Source organism: Zootermopsis nevadensis, unplaced genomic scaffold, assembly GCF_977971745.1.
Source record: "Zootermopsis nevadensis isolate Lab colony 2312 unplaced genomic scaffold, Znev_1.0 Znev_ptg000002l, whole genome shotgun sequence".
In the NCBI taxonomy this organism is placed as follows: domain Eukaryota; kingdom Metazoa; phylum Arthropoda; class Insecta; order Blattodea; family Termopsidae; genus Zootermopsis; species Zootermopsis nevadensis.
The window spans coordinates 8,507-29,231 of NW_028259134.1; the positions used below are offsets into that span (position 1 = coordinate 8,507).

Genomic DNA, 20,725 nt, shown 5'->3' on the forward strand with positions numbered 1-20,725 from the left:
CTACCTTTGCACGTTGCACCAAGTACTGCACCATACGCCATTCAAAGTAAGCTAATGAACGATACCGCAACACACGCACAAAGAGCCCTTCGCTTCGAGTCCCCTCCAGAACAGGCCGCGTCCACTGGTACGTGTCCGATGCGCTGGCGTACATGAAACACAAACACAGAATATAAGTCAAACATACCAACCAGAAATCGCCAACGCTCAGAACTTGGATCGATAAAATGGAAAGAAAACAAAACCTTTTAACAGTATCGGCCTTTCTGAAGTTAAAAGGGGGAGGTTCTTGGTGTCATTACATCCACCGGCAATCCCATTTTATGTAAACTGGATGTAAATGAACAATGATAAGGAGATATAAATACAATATCAATTTCAAAAGAATCAAACATGAGCAAACATTTACAAAGTTCAAAACCACGACAACGAAGACTCAAACGACATCTCAACCTCTCACAAGAAATAAATAAAACACTCTCTCAAAAAAGAGAAACTCGGCCTCAGTCTCTCATCGAGAGATAGGGCAGCTATCTTACCTATCCTAGAAAGCCCCTTTCTTGACCAAATTAAAATACCAATGCCAAACTCATAAAATGAAGGCAGAGCTACCTCCAATGGAAAACATGGTAGAATACTATTATTATTATTATTATTATTCAGTGTTCTGTCTTACAACAGGTCCATTGCTTTGCCCAAAAAGAGCTCTCCAGTTTTCCCTATTCTCAGCTTCTCATTTTAATTCCTGGAACTTCATCTTCTTTCCTTGTTTCAGATCGTCGGTTAGCTGTATCAGTCTTCTTCCCAGTCCTCGCTTTCCTTCAACCTGACCTTCGATGATGTCACTCAGTAACCCATTCCTTCTCATAATGTCCGAGCCAGTTAGCTTTCCTTCGTGTAATCGCCTGCAGAATGTTTCTTTGCTCGTCGACTCTCCTCAATACTTCTTCGTTGGTAACTCCATCCGTCCACCTGATCTTCTCTATTCTTCTCCAACACCACATTTCAAAACTCTCCAGGTATTTCTGTTCCTTCATCCTGAGTGTCCAGGTCTCTGCTCCATACGTAACACTTCACTAGTTTCTTCTTCATCTCCAATCCCAACTTGCTAGTGAGAAGTATCCTCTTCTTGACGGAAAACTGCCTTGGCCATGGCTATCCTTGCTTTTACTTCCTTGGTGCATAGGGCGTCCGTCGTGATTATGCTTCCCAAGTACTTGAAATTCTCCACATTCTCCAGCCGTTGGTTTCCAACTACAACGTTCAATGGTTCTGCTCTCGGTGCCATCCTCATTACCTTTGATTTTTCAATGTTGATTTCCATTCCATACTCTCTACCTGTTACCACTAACTTGTCCATCATGTTCTGTAATTCCTCCTCTTCCTTCGCCAATACTACCAAGTCGTCTGCATACTTTACAGTCATTATCATCTTCCTCCAATTTTGAAGTCTCCAGAGCTTCCTTGGCAAGCCATTCCCCGTATAGGTTAAAAATAAGTGGTGATACGCAGCATCCCTGTCTTACACCTCTACCTACCTCAACGCTGTTGGTGTCTCCTGAGTCCAGTCTCACGTTGACTTTCTGCTGCATGTATAGGTTTTCCATTAGTCTTCTATCTCTCCAATCAATTCCAATTCTCTGTAGGATCCTCATTAATTTCTTCCATTTTACTCGATCGAAAGCCTTCTTCCTGTCGATGAAGCAGGCACATACTTCTTCCTTGACATCGAGAACTCTCTCTGAAATTATTCTCATAACTCCGATGGCATCTCTGGTTCCTCTTCCTCTCCTGAATCCAAATTGGTCGTCTCCCATCACTCTTCTTTTCTAGTCTTTTAGTCAGTATGGTAGAATACTAACATCAAATAATTAAAGAAATACATGTCTTTGACGGCCCCTACACCTCATGTAAAGCAAATAAATTCACATTCCATTTTGAGAAGACATTTTTTGTCATGGGTCTATTTTAGGTTAAGACAGTGAAGCAACCTTATATTATTAGGTCTGCCAGTACTCCACACCACACCCTAATACTGTCCTTCAAACTGTGAAACTTGTTCCAATGCAGATATCAAAACATCTTGTAAACATAAACAAGATCTTTACCTAAATTGACAGGTATTTCTACTTACAGACCAGTTTCATTACCAACGGCATTCTCTAAAAAATTTTCAAAAAGACATGCAACAACGTGCTATTGAATTTTACACACAAAATCTTAAGTGAACTAAATAATGAAGAGCATGTTGGTGGAATATTTCGCTATCTTGCCAAAGAATTTGATTGTGTGAATCATGAATTAGCACATCTGATAATCATATTTCTCGTATACTTACACAATGCATGTCAAGTTGACACAGAGATAAATCTCTCGCAGACATGAGGTCCTTCGTGATAACAGCCGATTGATTTCCTGTCGTCATATCAGTGAGCCACCATAGTGTTTCTGCACATACTCCACTCTTTTCCTGGCAAGCAGTAGTCATGTCAGGTGACGCATCCTTCAACCTCAGTAAAGTCCCATGGATCAATCAAGCTTCTTCTCTGCAGCTATTACCAGAAAAAAAATGCAATCACATTCAACACATCACCTAATTTAAAGGTTTCATAACCGATCCCCTTGCTCAAAATTAACCAAAAGCACAGAAAATATCCCAGCAGCTCCGGTCACTGTGCACAATACTCACACGTCAACAAAACTAAATTCCTCACCTTGGCAATTACTCACTTATTAATTAGTAAACACATCACATTAAAGGCTCCACAGCACTACACACATCACACATGTAACAAAACCACTCATTAACAAAACCTTATCACAAATAGTCACCACCCTCGTCTACAAGCTATACCTAACCTCCAATTTTGATGTCCTATGAACAATATATTCACTAGAGAATCATGAATGCCTCTAGCATACCACAGATACTGCAATTATGCCAATCTCTCACCGCACATAGGTCTTTCAACATATCAAATCTCACATTTAAGTTCACAACATCTGAAGTACCTAATAAAATTGGACAGACTCATCTCTCTCACACGACAACCACATCAAATACATTCTAATGCTCATGTACTCACACAACGAATGCCTCGTTCAGACTGATATCAGTTTCTTGCGGATACGATGTTCCTTCTTTGTCCCAGCAGGTTTAATCTTCTGACATCAAGTCGGTCTGCCAACTGTTGCCGCACGTACTTCAATGCTTGTCTGGCTGGCAGTACGCAGGTCACGTGACAAACAGCATGGTGCTCAGTAGAATCTGAAGGATCATTCTGTTTCTCGTAATCTGCTACTCCCAGAAAGAGAAAATACAGTCACATTCAAGAAATCAAGACATCACACTCTTCTAAGAGCACACAGTTTTACTTCACCAAGCAGTTAACACTCCTACCTTAGCCAATGAACAAGCACCTTCCATTTTCAGAAGACAAATTCTGTCAAGTTCATTACAAACCCATTCACAAGTTAACTTTAAATACGGGTCACGACAGTGTCACAACCAGCGACCTGACAAATTCTGAACTCCCTCACTCACAGATTCATACTGGAGCCTTTCTTTCCTCCCCCCCCCCCCCCCAGCAAATTTAAAGCATTCGCCAAGTGGGCCATTATTCCACACGTCATAATACTGCAACTACAAACTCTACAACTCACACACATCACGTCAGTCCCACGCAACTTCTGTTGCCACTGATTCAGTGGATATTTAACGAACAGTTCGCTTGCCGTCTGTTTGGAGCCGAGGATGTTGATCGCTGTCTCCAAGATACACGGCTCCCTCTCCTCGTGCCCCATTATGACAGCAAGGGAGTCTACAAGCACCAGTCGGTCCATGCCCCTCAGGTTCGCCTGTTTTGATGTCATGGAGAAAGGACCTAAATGAAAGATTAAGAAATGGCAAGCCACTACAACACAGCCAACATCTGTAGCACTTCTACTACTAAGGTGAATTCAACCGACAAGGGGCAAGAGGTAGCCGTAGCAATTAGATTTTTTTTCCATATCACCATCAGTAATGCCACTTTATCATACCTTCTGGAAGCAAAGGTGGAAACTTCACCATCAGTAATATAAATTGTTTCAATGTTGAACAATCTAAATTTATAAAACTGAACTCACCAGCTACCTGAGATATCGCCACCATTGTGTAGTGACAAACAAGGAACACACCGTCGTAACTCTTTCATGGCTGCAGCAACAAACACTCCTACCAACATACACAACAGGCCTTACTGGCTTTTCCAGATATGAAGCAGACGCTTTCAACAAGTTCACATACTAAATGTGGTTTTAAGAGAGATTTCAGGTTCTCACAGTGGTCTTTGGGTTCTAACACCACTTGGACTTACAGAAAACCAACACAGATTATGATTTTTAAACATTTAATGGTTCGCTATATCAGCTGCAGTTATCCTTGTGACTAAGTGCAATGCCATGAGGCAGTGGGAGCATGGAGGTACACTCCATGCATTCTCAATTATAGAACAATGTGGAGGTCAGCCTCAAAATGTGGTTCCTTAAACTGGCAAAGAAAAATCACGTTCTTCATTGTTTCTTTGTAGTCTCAACCATTTACTACTTTTCAGGAAAAAAGGTCTTCTTCTTTCAATAATGGCATTGCAATTCAGAAAATAAGTTTATTAAACAATTTACTCAAATGGATGAACTTGCCTGTGACTGCCATCTGGTGAGTGGCTCTGGCTTGCTTGTCCTGCAATCTGCACGCAATCCCATGGACTGCGGAGATCTCCACATGTGGATCATCAGAACTGCAACGGCGAATCACAATGAGTACAGATAATTACACTCACATCCTAATGTTCAGTGTACAAAATGTTGGTCACAACAGTGGCCAATGCAGTAGCTGCTTCCTAAATCAGCAACTGATGTAAAAGGGACAGAGAAAATGGGAAATCTGGGTTTATGATATGAGAAAGAAATACATTACGTGCAGATGCCTCCTGGTACTGGCAGGATACTAAACACAAACTAATTGTGATACAGCCTCTAACAGGCTCACTGTACCAGTAAATAATGAGTTCTGGGTGCTCAGAGAAAGATCTATACCAGTGCCTCATAGACTGCCATGGGACTCGCTTACAATTCTGCGTTGAAAAGCCAGTGATTAACAATCTGTTATGTCATGTTAGTACCATCAGGCTGGAAAAACATCTTTTATTTTGTACACTTTTTTAATATCAAGAATGAGGTTAGTTTTACAATATTCTTCTGCCTCCAACTGCTCTTATATACCTTGGACAGGAGAAAAGCTGCTGCACTGTATTCTCATCTTCATTAAAATTCAGGGATGCCACCAAGAAACAGCAAATTATTTCCCAGCACTGACGACGGTAACGGATCTGTCGTGCTTGACTTCAGAGCAATATATGCTGTCTCCACGACCTGGAAAACCAAGCAACAGTTTCAAGTTATAACGAGTGACAACGCAGGCCAGATTCACTGGTAAGGGAAGTCAAATGTTTTAGTTACAGTAACTTTCAAGTACTGCACTTACTGTAATACTCTAAACACCTTTTCTCCACATCAGGGCGCATGTCATATTTATTTCCAGAACCTTTGGGTTTCATGGACACCAACATATCATTGACTAGACTTTTATTTTGTAAGTGGAAACAAGTTTGACAAATCTCAACAATAAAATAAAAATTAATTACCAGTATATAATTTTTCTATAGTCTATGCTAACCGTAATAAGCGTCAAAAAGGAACGTATTATACGCGTATCAAGTCATTTAATGATCTTCCACCAACAATTAAAACTCTAAATGATTTAAACGTGTTCAAGCCTGCATTTAAATTATTTTTCATACTTGAATTGCAGAATCTGAAGGTTATGTACATTCACATGTGAAACACATCCTTGTAATTGTGTCAAAAGTACTGAAGTTTATATGTATTGTATGAAATGATTTGTTCTCCATCCTTTGGTTTAGTCCTAAGAAGGATCTATGGAATGTAAATAAACTCTACTCTCTAACATACCTGAACAATGCAATTCCTTATCCAAGTCACAAACACTACAGGTGCTTCGTTCTGTCTGGTTCTTCTGTCTGGTTCTTCACATCTCCAACTCCAAAAAAGCTGCTTCCCCATCACGCACACAATTGATCTTCTGAAACGCTGATATTCAGACAAATTAGTCCTCCATGTCTTCGTTGATACCAGTAAACACACACTACAGCTACAGTTCACATGAAAGTTGCTACTCAGTACATCCCCTGATCTCAAACTACTCTTTGAGACAGACTAGGCACTCCCACTAAATCTATAACAGTACACCTCCTCGGAAAGCAAGGTAATCGCACGAGGGCCTGAGGTCTTCCTTGTGGCATTGTGAGGCATGCTACGAACACCCCATACTTGGTCACTAGGAATCAAAAGTGGGCAACGGCTATAGTATCCCACATGCTTGCAGGCACTCCTACCTGAAACAATACCAAATACCAAAATAAATATCCGCATTGTGACACCAGTCATAACTGCTACTACGAATGCACTCTACACCTCATCAATAATCAACTGGCCAACTAAACCAACCCTCCATGCAACCAAAATATTTCACACATTACGTCCTTCACACAAGGGAAAGATGACACACATCAATTCAAATTAACTTCCACGCCCTGGCAATATATATGAGAGTAAATCTGCACTGGACTCAGAATGCATCCTAGCAACCAAAGAAATACAGAGGGGCAGAACGCCCACGCCATTTTATCATAGGCAGGGACGGCAACGTCTGAAAAACAGCGAACTCATCCGACCTCCTTGTCATAGCAGAGTAGTAGTAAACTACGTCTTACGCAGGAAAAGTCTGAGAACTGTTGGACAAAAAACAATCTTCCACGTGCCTCGTGGTGGTGGTCCAGGGGGCAAGTCAACAGAGCGAAATGCACAATGCAACCAATTTGCCTCCATCCATATCTCTGCTTCTTAAAATAAATTAAAAAAGAACTCTCGGCCTCAGTCTCTCCTTGAGGCTGACACCTGCCGTGGTGATCCTCGTGGTCAACCAAACTCAAATACCTTACCTACTCTGAGTGTGTCATACACTAGATTTAATGGGGCTAGACGCAATATCCAACGGCCCACACTGCCTACATCTCTGACCGTTCTAAACAGCCAACAGAGGGCACATGTCATATCACAATAAAATTTCAAAATTCCTTTGCGTTCGTCGGACTCCGTGAGAGACAACAGTAATTCTACATGATCGGAAAAATCACCTACCTTTGCACGTTGCACCAAGTCCTACACCCTACCACATTCAACGTAACAGGCCGCGTCCACTGGTACGTGTCCGATGCACTCGCGTACATGAAACACAAACACAGATTATGTTATCATTCTTTACACCGAAATACGTAATTCCCGGGCGTCGCCAAACAATGACGTCATCAAACAGCGTGTAAGATCCAGCGCTGAGTCACTTTTAAATGTTCATTCCTCAGGAATGGTAAAAGTGTAATGCAACCTATATGTAAAATGATCAGTAAATAAGGATCTTTAAGAATCTGTAATGTATTTTATTGTAATTATAATTGTTTATACATTTATTGTAACTTTAATAAACCAATGCCTACAATTTTCAATGCATCTGGCGCGTTAGGCGCCCGCCTCTCGAAAACCTAAGACACGGATCTGGACATATTGCAGACGAAATACGTAATACCTTTTGAGCTTTCCATATCTGTTTTCAGATTTTACGTAACACAAACGGTTTAGGTTCTACAAACATTTATTTATACAAACAAAGGCGCAATCCACTCGCGTCATTTGTTTACTCGGCAAATTGAGTTAATTTTCTTCCCTACATTAGGCAGAACACCTCTCTCTAACTATTATACCTCCTTTAATACATATCGAATCTTTTAATTAAGTGTAGCTAACAATATTCCGTTGACACTGAAACGTGAAAAGTACCAACACCAACGACGTAAACGTGTAGATCGTAAGAGCAGCAGTTTGAAAGCAAACTTGCAAAAGAAAAGAAGAAAAACTCGTCGTTCGTTGGATCGCCACGTTACATGTTGGTCGTTATAACGATGAATGGCTTATCTTCGACGATAATCACATTATGAAATCTAGAAATTTTATCAACAAATTTAAAAGTGTCACATCTATAATATTTGAAATCACAGAATAAAAAATATCCCATGCTTTGGACGCACACTAAAGTAAACAACCTATGCCAATCAGGTGGTAGCCTGTTTTAGACACAGCATAGCCCAATCACCCAATACACTCGAGAAAGTACCTTGCTGTGGACGTAGCCTAGCCACACCAACCTATGCCTCTAAGAATGTAGCATTTTAGGGAGTTGTCATCAGACCTCACTTTATCATAACTACATATCAACTGTATGATACTACAATTTTAAATTCAGTTTTACTTAATTGCATCTTTCCTTCTGTATCTTTATCAGTTGTATGTAACACTTCATTGTACTATAAATCATCCTGTATGTTCTTAAATAAGTTGCCTGTCTGCTTCCTCGCACAAACAAGAAGCAATGACAATACAAACACATTTACAGATCACTTAATGTTACTGCTACAGTGCGCCGGCCATGCATAAGCAACAGAAGGAACCCATCACCAGTAGAAGGAAGAATTAGAACTTTGTTAGTCGGTTAATAGACACACAATATCTATAAGGGTGATCTGTTAATGTGTATGTAAGCATCATCTGTTGCATTTATGGCTTCCCATCTCATGAACATAATGTACTACTTCAACTTTAATAAGTGTTTGCCACAAATGTTTTAACGCTTAAAGATTACCATAGTAAAGTGAACAAGTTAAATAAATTTCTTTATTTTTCTTCTGTCTAAAGTAAAACGTTAAGAATTAATTTAATTCAATTTTTCTGTATTTGAAACAATTTATTATATTTCAAAATTTCATGTGCTCTTAAACATTCTTTTCTGTGCTTCCCTGCACTCCAGTTCTTCTTAAATCACTTTCTTTCAATCATTCTTGTGATAGACTTCCTAAGATATCAATTATAGTGAGCAATTAGCCAGCTACGGACGCAGCATAGCAAAGGACACTGCCTAGTACTATCGTAATATCCACGTTACAAATTATCCTCCTCTGGACGCAGCCTGACACAACAAACCTATGCAAGTAAGGCAGTAAGCTGCTATGGACGCGGCCTTGAACACAGTCGATCTCTTCGGACGGAGCCTTGTCAACCCAACCTGTGATTTATTCAGCCACTAGGAATCTAAGTACGCAACCCAGACTGACCAATGTTTGCCTGTGGTCTTGTTGCCTTCTACGGCCACAGCTGGGCCAAACTAAGCACGTGAAAAGATTTAATGCTACCGCAGCAACGTAGGCCTAATAACAAACCTCTACAGTGGTGGCCTATTTCAGACACAAAGTAGGCAAGCAAACATAAACCTAACTGGTACAGCACTGCACATGCAGCATTACCAAACAAACCCATACAACTGACAAGGCACACGGCTACAGACGCAGCCTAGGCTAAGCAAGGTATTCACGTCAACCAGTCGCCTGGCACGGACGAAGCATCGCCCAACAAAACTATACATGTCGACCACTAGCCTGATGGCCAGCTACTGACGCACTCTAACCCAGACTTCTTAAGCCCTGCAGATGCGGGATAGCCGAACGAAAGTGTGTACCTGAGATCGTAGCCAACTACGGACGCAGCGCACCCTCAACAATTCATGCATTTGCCTCGAGTCCCCTCCAGAACAGGCCGCTGGTACGTGTCCGATGCGCTGGCGTACATGAAAAACAAACACAGAATATAAGTCAAACATACCAACCAGCGATGGAAAGAAAACAAACCTTTTAACCGTATCGGCCTTTCTGAAGTTAAAAGGGGGAGGTTCTTGGTGTCATTACATCCACCGGCAATCCCATTTTACGTAAACTGGATGTAAATGAACAATGATAAGGAGATATAAATACAATATCAATTTCAAAAGAATCAAACATGAGCATACATTTACAAAGTTCAAAACCACGACAACGAAGACTCAACCAATCTTACTCAAGCGATATCTCAACCTCTCACAAGAAATAAATAAAACACACTCTCAAAAACAGAAACTCGGCCTCAGTCTCTCACCGAGAGATAGGGCAGGTACCTTACCTATCCTAGAAAGCCTCTTTCTTGGCCAAATTAAAATACCAATGCCAAACACATAAAATGAAGGCAGAGCTACCCCAACGGAAATCGCGGTAGTATAGAGACATCACATAACTTACCCAACTACCATCCCAAGAGAGAGTGAATCGTCGGCTATACCCGTCCAACCAACCTAATACGTCATAGCAGAGTACTGCGCATGCGCGAGACATCATCCCTTCCTGCGCAATCAACGCCCCTAGAACGCCAGCGCAGCAGAACGAATGGCAACGACCTCACCCACCGCTAAGGTCACCCATTAACCTCGTAACACACAACGGCAGATCGTAGAGCACAGTCCTTTGTACGTGACACTGGGATTTACTGGATATGCACACTCTTTCAAATTCTCAGCACTTAATTACCTACATCTTCACACACACGCACTACCGCTCACGAGATTTTATCAAAGTTTCCAAATCACAATACAAATCGCAGGATGTGGAAACACAGACACTTGTGCCAAAAATAAATGACATCAAGGATCTTTACTTTCATTACTAAAGAGGCAAGATTCATCATGTCGAAGATGCCTGTCTCCTGCGTTGTTGCACCCTGTAGTCTGGTACAAGTTTATTCATCGCCCTGATGGCAGCAACATGGACATCTGAAACGTCCGTGAATTTCTACCAGACTACAAAGTACAACCACCCACAAGAGTCACCACCGTGTAAACCTCAAATCCCTGATTGGTCATGAACACTACACAAACCATGAAGCACAGTTGGTCCTCTACCTACCCTCATTCCCATCAATAATCTACAAGAAATTCATTTTCAGTCTAAGTAAGTCTACTCTCCTCACTCCTGATACTAGTATCACTGGTTGCTATCATGACACCAACCAATTACAGAAATCCATGTCTTTGACGGCCCCTACACCTCATGTAAAGCAAATAAATTCACATTCCATTTTGAGAAGACATTTTTTGTCATGGGTCTATTTTAGGTTAAGACAGTGAAGCAACCTTATATTATTAGGCCTGCCAGTACTCCATACCACACCATAATACTGTCCTTCAAACTGTGAAACTTGTTACAATGCAGATATCAAAACATCTTGTAAACATAAACAAGATCTTTACCTAAATTGCCAGGTTATGTCTACTTACAGACCAGTTTCATTACCAACGGTGTTAGAAAAAATCTCTCAACTGATAAAGAGCTCTTCAATCTTGCAAACGGCACTGTAATGATAAACAGTGACACATATTCTTGGACAGACTTAACTCTATCACATGACAAGCACATCTAATACATCATATTGCTCATGTACTTACAATGCACGTGAAGTTGAGACAGATAAATCTGTAGCCGACAGGAGTGACCTTCGTGATCACAGCCAAATTCCTGTTGCGATAAGAAGTGAGCCTGCCAAGTGTACTGAACATACTCCACTGATTTCCTGGCAAGCAGAGGCTGGTCAGGTGACAGACAGCTTTCCACTCAGTACAATCCCAAGGATCAATTAAGCTTCTTCTCTCAGCTATTCCCAGAAAGACAAAATGCATTCACTTTTAACTAACACAAATGCAAAAATAAACAGCATTCTGATGACGCAGTTGATTGAACACACCACACACTTCTGAGTATATAAATGTCACTTATCAATGCCGTAAACGCCTCATGGCGTTTATTTATTTGATTTCTCGGGAATCATCGACACATAACCTCAACCGTTAAACGAGAACACCCCATCATTCCGTACGCACACATAAACTTACTAGACTCACGCAACAAATTTTACCAACTCGCGCTCTCTCTCTCTCTCTCTCTCTCTCTCTCTCTCTCTCTCTCTCTCTCTCTCTCTCTCTCTAACTTGACCACAGCGAATTCTAGTAGCGAACCCAGTAAACTACGTATTGAGCGGGAAAGATAAGGGCATCGACATAACAGGAAGATCCAGAATCGTAATCTTCTAGGCGCCTCGTAGCCGAATGGCTAGAGTGCGGAGGACGACATCAGTTCGAGACCCAGCGGATTCTTACAGTAGTATTAAGTGTAGTATTAAGTTCTAAATATAAAACGAGGGCACGACTGAACCGATTTCTGCCCTCTAAAAAAATAATTGAGAGTTAACGGGTGGGTGGGGAGCCGAAGATGAGAGAATGAGGGGGTTATGCAAAAATATATTTATGAGGGAGCAGCCAAAGGTGGTCCAAACAGACATCATATCAATCAACAATCTTTAACCAAAATATGTTCAAAGCACTTGAGTCGAAAGAAAAAATCCAGCCAAATAAATAAACAAATATGTCATCTACTGGGCATGAGATTTTTGCAAGCAAATCCAAATTCATAACAAACACAACATTTAAAGTACATCCTATAGGTCAGGTAATTACACACTTCATTCATTGTCCCATCAGGTTTCCTGTTCAGATATCAAGTCATTCAGATATCAAGTCAGTCTGCGAACACACTCAACAGCTTACATGACAAGCATGCAGGTTTGATTTATTTCGCTGGATTGTATTGTTTCTTTTTCGACTCATATGCTTTGATGTCTGTATGTTGTTGGTATACCCCCAACTGAGCCCCCTTTTATATATTTGTGCATAACCCCCCTCATTCTATCATATTAGGCGCCCCACCCTCCCGTTAACCCACAATTATTTTTTAGAGGGCAGAAATCAGAAATCAGAAATCAGAAATCGTTTTGAGTCCTGAGTCCTGCCCTTGTTTTATATTTAGAACTTAATACTTAAGTAAGAATTAATACTACTGTAAGAATCCGCTGGGTCTCGAACCGCCGATGTCGTCCTCCGCACGCCAGCACGCTATCCATTCGGCTACCAGGCTCCTACAAGATTACGATTCTGGATCTTCCTGATATATCCATGCCCTGCTGTTTCCCGCTCACTACGTAGTTTACTGGGTTCGCTACTAGAATTCGCTGTGGTCAAGTTCGCGCAGAGATAGATAGAGATAGAGAGAGAGTTGGTAAAATTTGTTGCGTGAATCTAGTCTTCGGAGTCTTGGAGGTGCTGTAAGTTTATGTGTGCGAACAGCGATCTAGGTGGGCTGTCATCAGGTTACGGAATGATAGGGTGTTCTCGTTTAACGGTTGAGGTTGTGTGTCGATGATTCCCGAGGAATCAAATAAATAAACGCCATGAGGCGTTTACGGCATTGATAAGTGACATTTATATACTCAGAAGTGTGTGTGGTGTGCCCCCCTCCACAAGAACAAAAGTACATGTTCAATCAACTGCGTCATCAGAATGCTGTTTATTTTTGCATTTGTGTTAGTTAAAAGTGAATGCATTTTGTCTTTCTGGGAATAGCTGAGAGAAGAAGCTTAATTGATCCTTGGGATTTTACTCGGGGAAAAGCTGTCTGTCACCTGACCAGCCTACTGCTTGCCAGGAAATCAGTGCAGTATGTTCAGTACACTTGGCAGGCTCACTTCATATCGCAACAGAAACCTGACCTGCCTACTGCTTGCTAAATTTATTTTTATGTTTTGCCGTATCACAATGTTGTTGCACATTAAATCCCTTACCAGCTGTAACATTAACTTCACAAAGTTTACAGAACAGAATTGTTCCATCAGAACTAAAATATTCCTCACCGAAATCTTTAATGAAAGCTCTTAACTTTGCACTTTCAGAACACCACTTTTGGCATCTGAACTAAATGAAGGATTCACTGTAAATGCCCGAGAAATGTAGTTTCAAGCAAGAATTTCATACCCAAAATATGAATTTTATCCTCAAAATATAACCAAAATGATCCTAACCATGAATCACCAGTATTGTTCCCAACAAACTGTGGTCAACCAGTGTCCTTGAAGATCTAAACATGATTTTGTGATTGTAAATAAAATTTTCATGAAGCAGAGTCCTTGAGAAGCTAATAGTAGATCATACAGTAAAGACTGCACCAAACCCTTAATTTAGTATGACTCCTTCTTGTTCCTGTACGAACAAATATCTTTGAACAGAATGAGCAGTTGATTGACCCACTGGTTGCTTAGCCGCCTGACTGTGATTAAGAGATCAAGTGGCTAAAAGGGTGATTGAACTGACTAATTGATTCGTAGGCTATTTAATAATTATATTTCAACCGTACAAATTACTTAATACTAAATGGGATTAGGATTATTGTGAATGGAGGATCCAAGACATGAAATTGTAATCTGAACAAAATTAAACAAACAGCGATGCAAATACATAGTAATTAAATGGCTAATTTGAAGGAAAAAAAACATGCACAAACAGTATTGATTATATAACTATCCACTGCTAATACTGAAGTGACACTACATTCCTTGGGCAACACCAACCACCCACTGGTTTCTTGATTTGAACACTTTCCCAAAAAAACAGCACAATTCATGAAGCTCCTCATTATGTAATTTTCTCTCGCTGCCTGTATGTTTCTCTTAGTTACATGTATTCTGCTCATCACAGACATCAGTGCAAGACACCAAGTTTAACACCCACACAAAACAGCAGGTGAAATAAGTAGCCATTATTATCTGTAATTAAGAACTTTTCCAAAAGCAGGAACTTTGAACAATGAAGCATGAACTGGTCTTCAACCTAATAGAGGAAATAAATGTCTTAAATATACTGTCTCTTAGTATAACGATATTGCACAGTTCAGTATCACCTCACAATTGAATAAATATAGTCATTTCTTTCACTCTGATGTTGGAAACATACATGGCACCTATCACACCGTGCAAAGACGTCCATTCGACACAGCCCACACTGACAGGTTAATATTTCCCACTTATAGGACCACAGTTCCCTTGTTCTGTAGTGTCCTCTGTATCAATGAAACATTATGTCCATGTGACCATGCACTCTTTCTCCTACACAGTAACAATTCTAAGGCCATGTGATATCCCCAATTTCATCATGATCATGTAGTGACTGCTTACCATAATATACTACCAACATAATAAACAGCAATTACCTGGCATCTCACAGCATTAGTGGGGGAGCCTACACAGACAAGACATGCAACATAAATCACATGCGTTGCGCATATGCGCATGCCAATCCAAATGTTCTTGGATCAGCACACAAGAACAAAACACAATTCTAACACACATGAAGAATCACAGCAAGCTACATAAAGGTGAAAAATCACTAACACACTGTCTGACCGGTATTCTACACTACTGTGAATGAAACAGTGATCCACAGAGCAATAAAATTAATTTAGTGTCCTACAAAACAACTCATTACAAAGATGGTTGCCTGCGACGTTGCACAGACTGATTTTTACATTAAATGGTGCAACAACCTGCAAGACAGCCACCTCCATATTCACTATCATAAGAACCTCAAAACCCAATTCAGTAATGGCAGATGACAAAGTTAAAATGAACAGAAGATCAAGAGAACTGAAATGGTAGATATTCACACCAAATTTCACAAAAACCAGTCAACTGCTGTGTAACTGAATCAGGCTAGATGGACATACACATGCAGCTTACTTAATTAATAAGACTGCTTTATAAGTCATTCAAAAACCACTGGATCAACTGGCATATTCTGATACACTATGATCAGATTCAACTGGAAGATCTGAGGAAACTGACAAAAAAAACCCTCTTCAGTCAGGACAGCAAATCCCCTGCTGAGACTTGTGCATAGGACGTAATTCATTTGAGAAACAGGAGTGCTAACACCACACTGCTATAATTTACTGGTAGAATCACTCCTTCCCAAACGAGGATTTGCACAGAATAGTTTTGTCCATGTACTACACAACAATTCAGATCATTTTTTCCTTACGCATAGGAGATATTTATTTATGGGGGATTTACACTAGTGACAGACTTCCTTCCTGTTGCTATAAAACAAGTTTGTGTCCCAAATTCCCCAAACCCTATTTCCTTCATGTATTCTAAAACACAGGTAACCCACAAATTTAGCATTCTGTACTTGCTATAGTACATTCTTTTCCAACTGAAACACATTTGCTCATCTTACATTCAGTTCACATATGAATAAAATGGGAAGAACCCTGAGAGAAGGCACAGACAGACCACAGAAATCACGTCAACAACATTCACAATAACACTCACCTGCGAGCTTCTTCGTACTTAATCTGCTGTCGCAAGAACACCGCATTCTTCAGCAGTTCCTGTATGTTACCAAGGTTATCCTCTGCCCCCTCCATAGACTTCACTGCCCTGGAGAACAATACAACTGCTGAAAAAACTACACAAAGTTCTGGGAAGGTCTTGTGATTCTCACTTTTCTTCCAAATCATATATATATATATATAGATAGATAGACACACGCACACACCCCATATTTGGCGACTTTGTGTCAGGACTCAGGATCTTATTCCTTTGCCAGGCAGAAATGTCAAATGAATGAAGGTCTAAAATCACTAAGTTAATTGATTAAATAATAAGCTTTCCTTGTAACATAAAGAAATTACACTTCACATAATTCAAAATGTCAACTAGAAATGAGCAAGATGCTGCTACAAGCCTGTGGAAAAGTATTCACTTGGGAACAAGGTTCCTCTTGAATACTAGTGAACTAACAGAATTTCCTTTAAACCTTACCCAACGGCATACTCCACATCGTAGCAACGTCCCTGCAACTCATGATGCAGTCTGGTAACTTCTATCCTCTTCTCCACCATCGGGGGCAGTGCTTTGCAATGTTACGTATATAAGTTCAACATAAACAACTCAATCCATGTTTGACACGTTTTCAAACCTTTTTTAACTTTCATTTCCAATTCCGGGTCTGATGACAGAGACATCGACATGATTCTCAACACAGTTACGTTATATTACCGATAACAAAGCACATCCATATGTGCCTAATAATTATTCCAAATAATCGCATACGAAGTACAGCCGATTAACAAACTACAGTTCTGAGTTACAAAGCATGTTACAAACTATGGAACTTCTAAACTTCCGTGTTTAACAGTGAAGCCAAAACAGTTTCATTTTAACATTGGCAACGGCTGGAACGGTATATTTTATCGTCATTAACTTTTAAATTGGTGACAATGAAGGGAACCGGAACTAATTTTTAAGTGCGGTCATTGCCAGTAGGAGTCGAATTACATGCTTTGTTGCTTGTGAGTTGGCAACGAGTTGGAAGTTTTGATAAAGAAGTGCCATTCCGTTGGGAAAGATTCGAAGTACTCGTGCGTACAACACGTTGGGGAGTGTATAAATTAATATTTCGTTAAAAGTATTGAAAGAATGAAATTTCTAAGTATTTTTGTTCTCGCAGCCCTAGCTGCTTATGTAGATGGTAATGAGGAAGAAGAAACGGGTGCCAGATTGCTAATTTCGAAACAGATACTGAATAGATATCTGGTTGAAGACATGGACATAGTAGCTGGGATATTTAGATGTCATATTGTTTCAGAAAAATTATCGTCCGGTTGTTTTTGCAGAATAGAAATTTTTACATATCATAGGCCGTTTATGTTACAAGCCAAAGAATATGGAGCATCTCATGATAATATTGTATTTAGTACCCATATAATACCAACATACCTCATAAACTTGTTTGATTATAACACACAACATTCTTTGCAGTACACACTATATAATGTTGGCACAAGTACTGCTCTTGGTGTTAAGCTGAGTGACAGTAGCTTTCACAAAGAGGCCTTCACTTTGGTGGGTGGTCAGCTCAACATCAAGATTGACAGGATCCCTGCAGGGACAAATGTATCTCATGTAGTAGTTGTCAGACCAAGGAAATATGGATACTTCAACTTCACAGCTGCAGAAGTCAACTACAGACCAACAGAGGATGCCTCTGAAGTGAGTTATCACTTGCATGGACCGTGGTCAAAATTTATAGAAATGTTTGTAATTTCCATTGTGCTGGTCCTAAATTATATATTTAGAATGTACAGGAAGCCATTGTAAAATAATGAGCATAAAACACAAATTCTTCAGATTGATAAAATGATTTTCATTTTGAAACATTTAAATATTAAGATTTCTGTCTTCTGGGTTATTGCGCAATAACCCAGAAGACAGAAATCTTCATACTCACCGCTGTGAGAACCTCAAGTCTTACATTTAAATATTACTTGGAAAATCCATCTATGGACACCATACTTGTTTCTGTCTGCTTCTCTGATATTCAAAGCTCATAATTAAAATGAACTGAGGACTGAATATAGCTAACATCAAAGCTAAAATTGAATATGAATCTCCAAACTTCTTACAAGTCTTCCAAGTGGTGTTCCTCAGGTTTCACCATCAAATTTCTGCATACATTTCATTTTTCCAGAACTTCTTGACAAATACATATGCCACAAAGCCTGTAATCATGTAAAATTCCTAAGTTTATCTCTTGTTTTGTTTTTTGGGTTTCTGTTAACATCGTCACAGAGTTCTGTCTTAGAAACTGCTCCTGTAGGACGCAACAGAAATGCATAACAAGTCTTTCCGTTTCAGCTGCAAGTGGCCGTGACAAGCGAACCCGGCGAGGGTCTCATCATTGCCTTCCGTGACTATGATAAGAAAACCCTGTCTCTCAAATGAGATACAAACCCAAGATCTGCCAGATATGAAGTAGGAGAGTTAACCGCACAGACAAAACGTTTAACAGATGAAAGTTTTAAGTTAGTCTGTATAAAATTTACTCTCTAACAGTGCTGTAAATCCATGACAACTGTGTGATACATACTCCAGGTGGCAACAGTATTGCCATCTTTGGTGATGTTGTACTGGAACACACCACCGATCTTCTTGGCACGCTCTGGGTTTGCCGCAACCCGCTTTTTCAGCAAGTCAAACACACCATCCGAATCCAGCACTGATGTGGATGCCTGCACCAACAATGCAACCTCACATTACAGTTTACAAAGCCACCAACATCATACACCATTTCTGCATGTCTCTAGGAACCTGTTAACTCTCTGGTGATAGAAAACGAAGGTCGAACATTGCCAATACCAAACAGTGTCACTAGCTGCAGGACCAAGCCACTTTGGCACAGTTCAAACACATCTGTATTTGTCTAAGATCCAGCTTAATATTATCCTCCCCTTAAATTCTCAGTCTTACTTATGTCCAATTTTTTTAACAGGATTCCCACCAAACTATGCATACATTATGTGTTTTCATCTTATGAACAACACATTTAGTCCTTTAGTTCACTATCCTAAGAATCCACTTATTTGATCCTTCAAGATCCCAAATAATATTTGGTTGTTTTCAAACACAATTTAGGTTCTTCACACAAAGAAAGAAACCATATTTTACAACCATACAAAAGTGGAAAAATATGGATATGATGTAACTTGATCTTTAGCATTACTGAGAGTAGTTTCGATGGTTACACACTCTGTAATCAATAATGAGTACTTCCTGAACGTGTTAAATATTTATGAATACTATATTTTTAGCTTAAAAACAAATGCAAAACCATGTTCATATTTTCATTCTATGTCAGGACATGAGATGTGCCTCTGAACTACAAATTCCAGTTTTCACTTCCCTCACCTTGGTGGACCTCATCACAGCAGGCATAGTGACTGACTGATGCAACCAGCATACATCAGAGCTACTCACTTGTGTTTCTTCCATGACCTTTAACACAGCTACTGTACTGTACTGTACTGTACATGTAGGCTAAAGTGCAAAGTCTTTCCTGCCTCCTTGACAGTGACTCAGCTAGTCAAAAAACTTACTGCTTTTACAAAACAAAGGTTCATTATTCTGTTAGACAAAACACACACAAATGGCCATATCATGACTTGGCTCCACCCCCAGCTTCATGCCAAACTTTTTTTCCAAGTCTAAGCCAATTTCTGACCTAATGACATTTTACATAAACAAGTGTAGTGAAACAATGTATTCATGTGACAACTTCTCTTTGTCTCCCACAGTTCACTATTCACAAAGCACTAAGTGAACTGTACAAATCGTGAAGTTTCTTCCTCACTTTGCCCACTGAAGATGCAAATATCCTGAGAAATTGATTTGCAGATATTTACCATAAGCTGGAAATGTAACTAGGAAAGAGAAAACAAAGAAATTCCATAGAGCTTTTGAGTAACCTCTGAAGACCAACTAGATAATTAAAGAAAATAATTAACCCCTTCAGCCACAGTGAAGGTGCATAATATTCTATCAATCCATTGTTACCTCAAAGAAAACACAACATGTCTCCACGACAACACTAAAATAGTTAATGCTGCTTAGAGAAATAAATTACTGTTTATTCTGAGATCAATATAAAACCCACATTATATATTCTGTGGGCAAAATGCAGAGATAATGACTGTTACAGCAGGTGGTACATACAGTTACAACTCAGCTGTAAAGGGTTAAAATGGATCTTACTGAAGATGTGATACTAGCAATGCTGTAATGTTTGGGATCTTAACAAAAAGGAAACATAACCTTGTCACTGAGAGTAAGAAATTGCTAGGCTGAACAATGCAGGTTATCACAAGATAACAGAATATCAGTTACACTTTATATCGATTATAAACACAACTTGCAATCTGTAGGAACAAACACCACACAGCTCAGGCCTGCCTCATGGACTTATCTTGAACCACTTGAA

The 20,725-nt window shown here is 39.9% G+C and overlaps 1 protein-coding gene and 1 pseudogene across 10 annotated transcripts in view; both read right to left on the minus strand.

The window, feature by feature from the left end:
• LOC147875018 (transcription-associated protein 1-like) lies at positions 1-10,442 on the minus strand. 9 transcript variants are annotated; one of them, XM_087357092.1, is made up of 8 exons: positions 7,261-9,775; positions 5,263-5,412; positions 4,681-4,778; positions 4,129-4,216; positions 3,664-3,884; positions 3,087-3,298; positions 2,339-2,552; positions 1-143 (listed from the first exon to the last, which is right to left on the minus strand). In XM_087357092.1, exons 4-6 carry the CDS (start codon positions 4,151-4,153, stop codon positions 3,236-3,238), a joined length of 309 nt encoding a protein of 102 aa, XP_087213218.1. In that variant the 5' UTR covers positions 4,154-4,216; positions 4,681-4,778; positions 5,263-5,412; positions 7,261-9,775; the 3' UTR covers positions 1-143; positions 2,339-2,552; positions 3,087-3,235. The 9 variants fall into 9 exon arrangements, 8 of the variants coding, with proteins under 8 accessions (XP_087213218.1, XP_087213215.1, XP_087213212.1 ...); XM_087357089.1 differs by lacking the exon at positions 4,129-4,216 and having other exon boundaries at positions 3,087-3,295; positions 3,664-3,858; positions 7,261-9,781; XM_087357086.1 differs by lacking the exon at positions 4,129-4,216 and having other exon boundaries at positions 3,664-3,858; positions 7,261-9,781.
• Positions 6,305-20,725, minus strand: part of LOC147875019 (peroxisomal multifunctional enzyme type 2-like) — a 22,749-nt pseudogene continuing 8,328 nt past the window's right edge. The window contains exons 15-19 of the transcript XR_015537365.1: positions 18,839-18,980; positions 18,375-18,470; positions 17,689-17,851; positions 16,240-16,347; positions 6,305-6,455 (exon numbers count right to left, since the gene is read on the minus strand). The product of XR_015537365.1 is annotated as a peroxisomal multifunctional enzyme type 2-like (transcript). The remainder of the gene's footprint in view (positions 6,456-16,239; positions 16,348-17,688; positions 17,852-18,374; positions 18,471-18,838; positions 18,981-20,725) is intronic.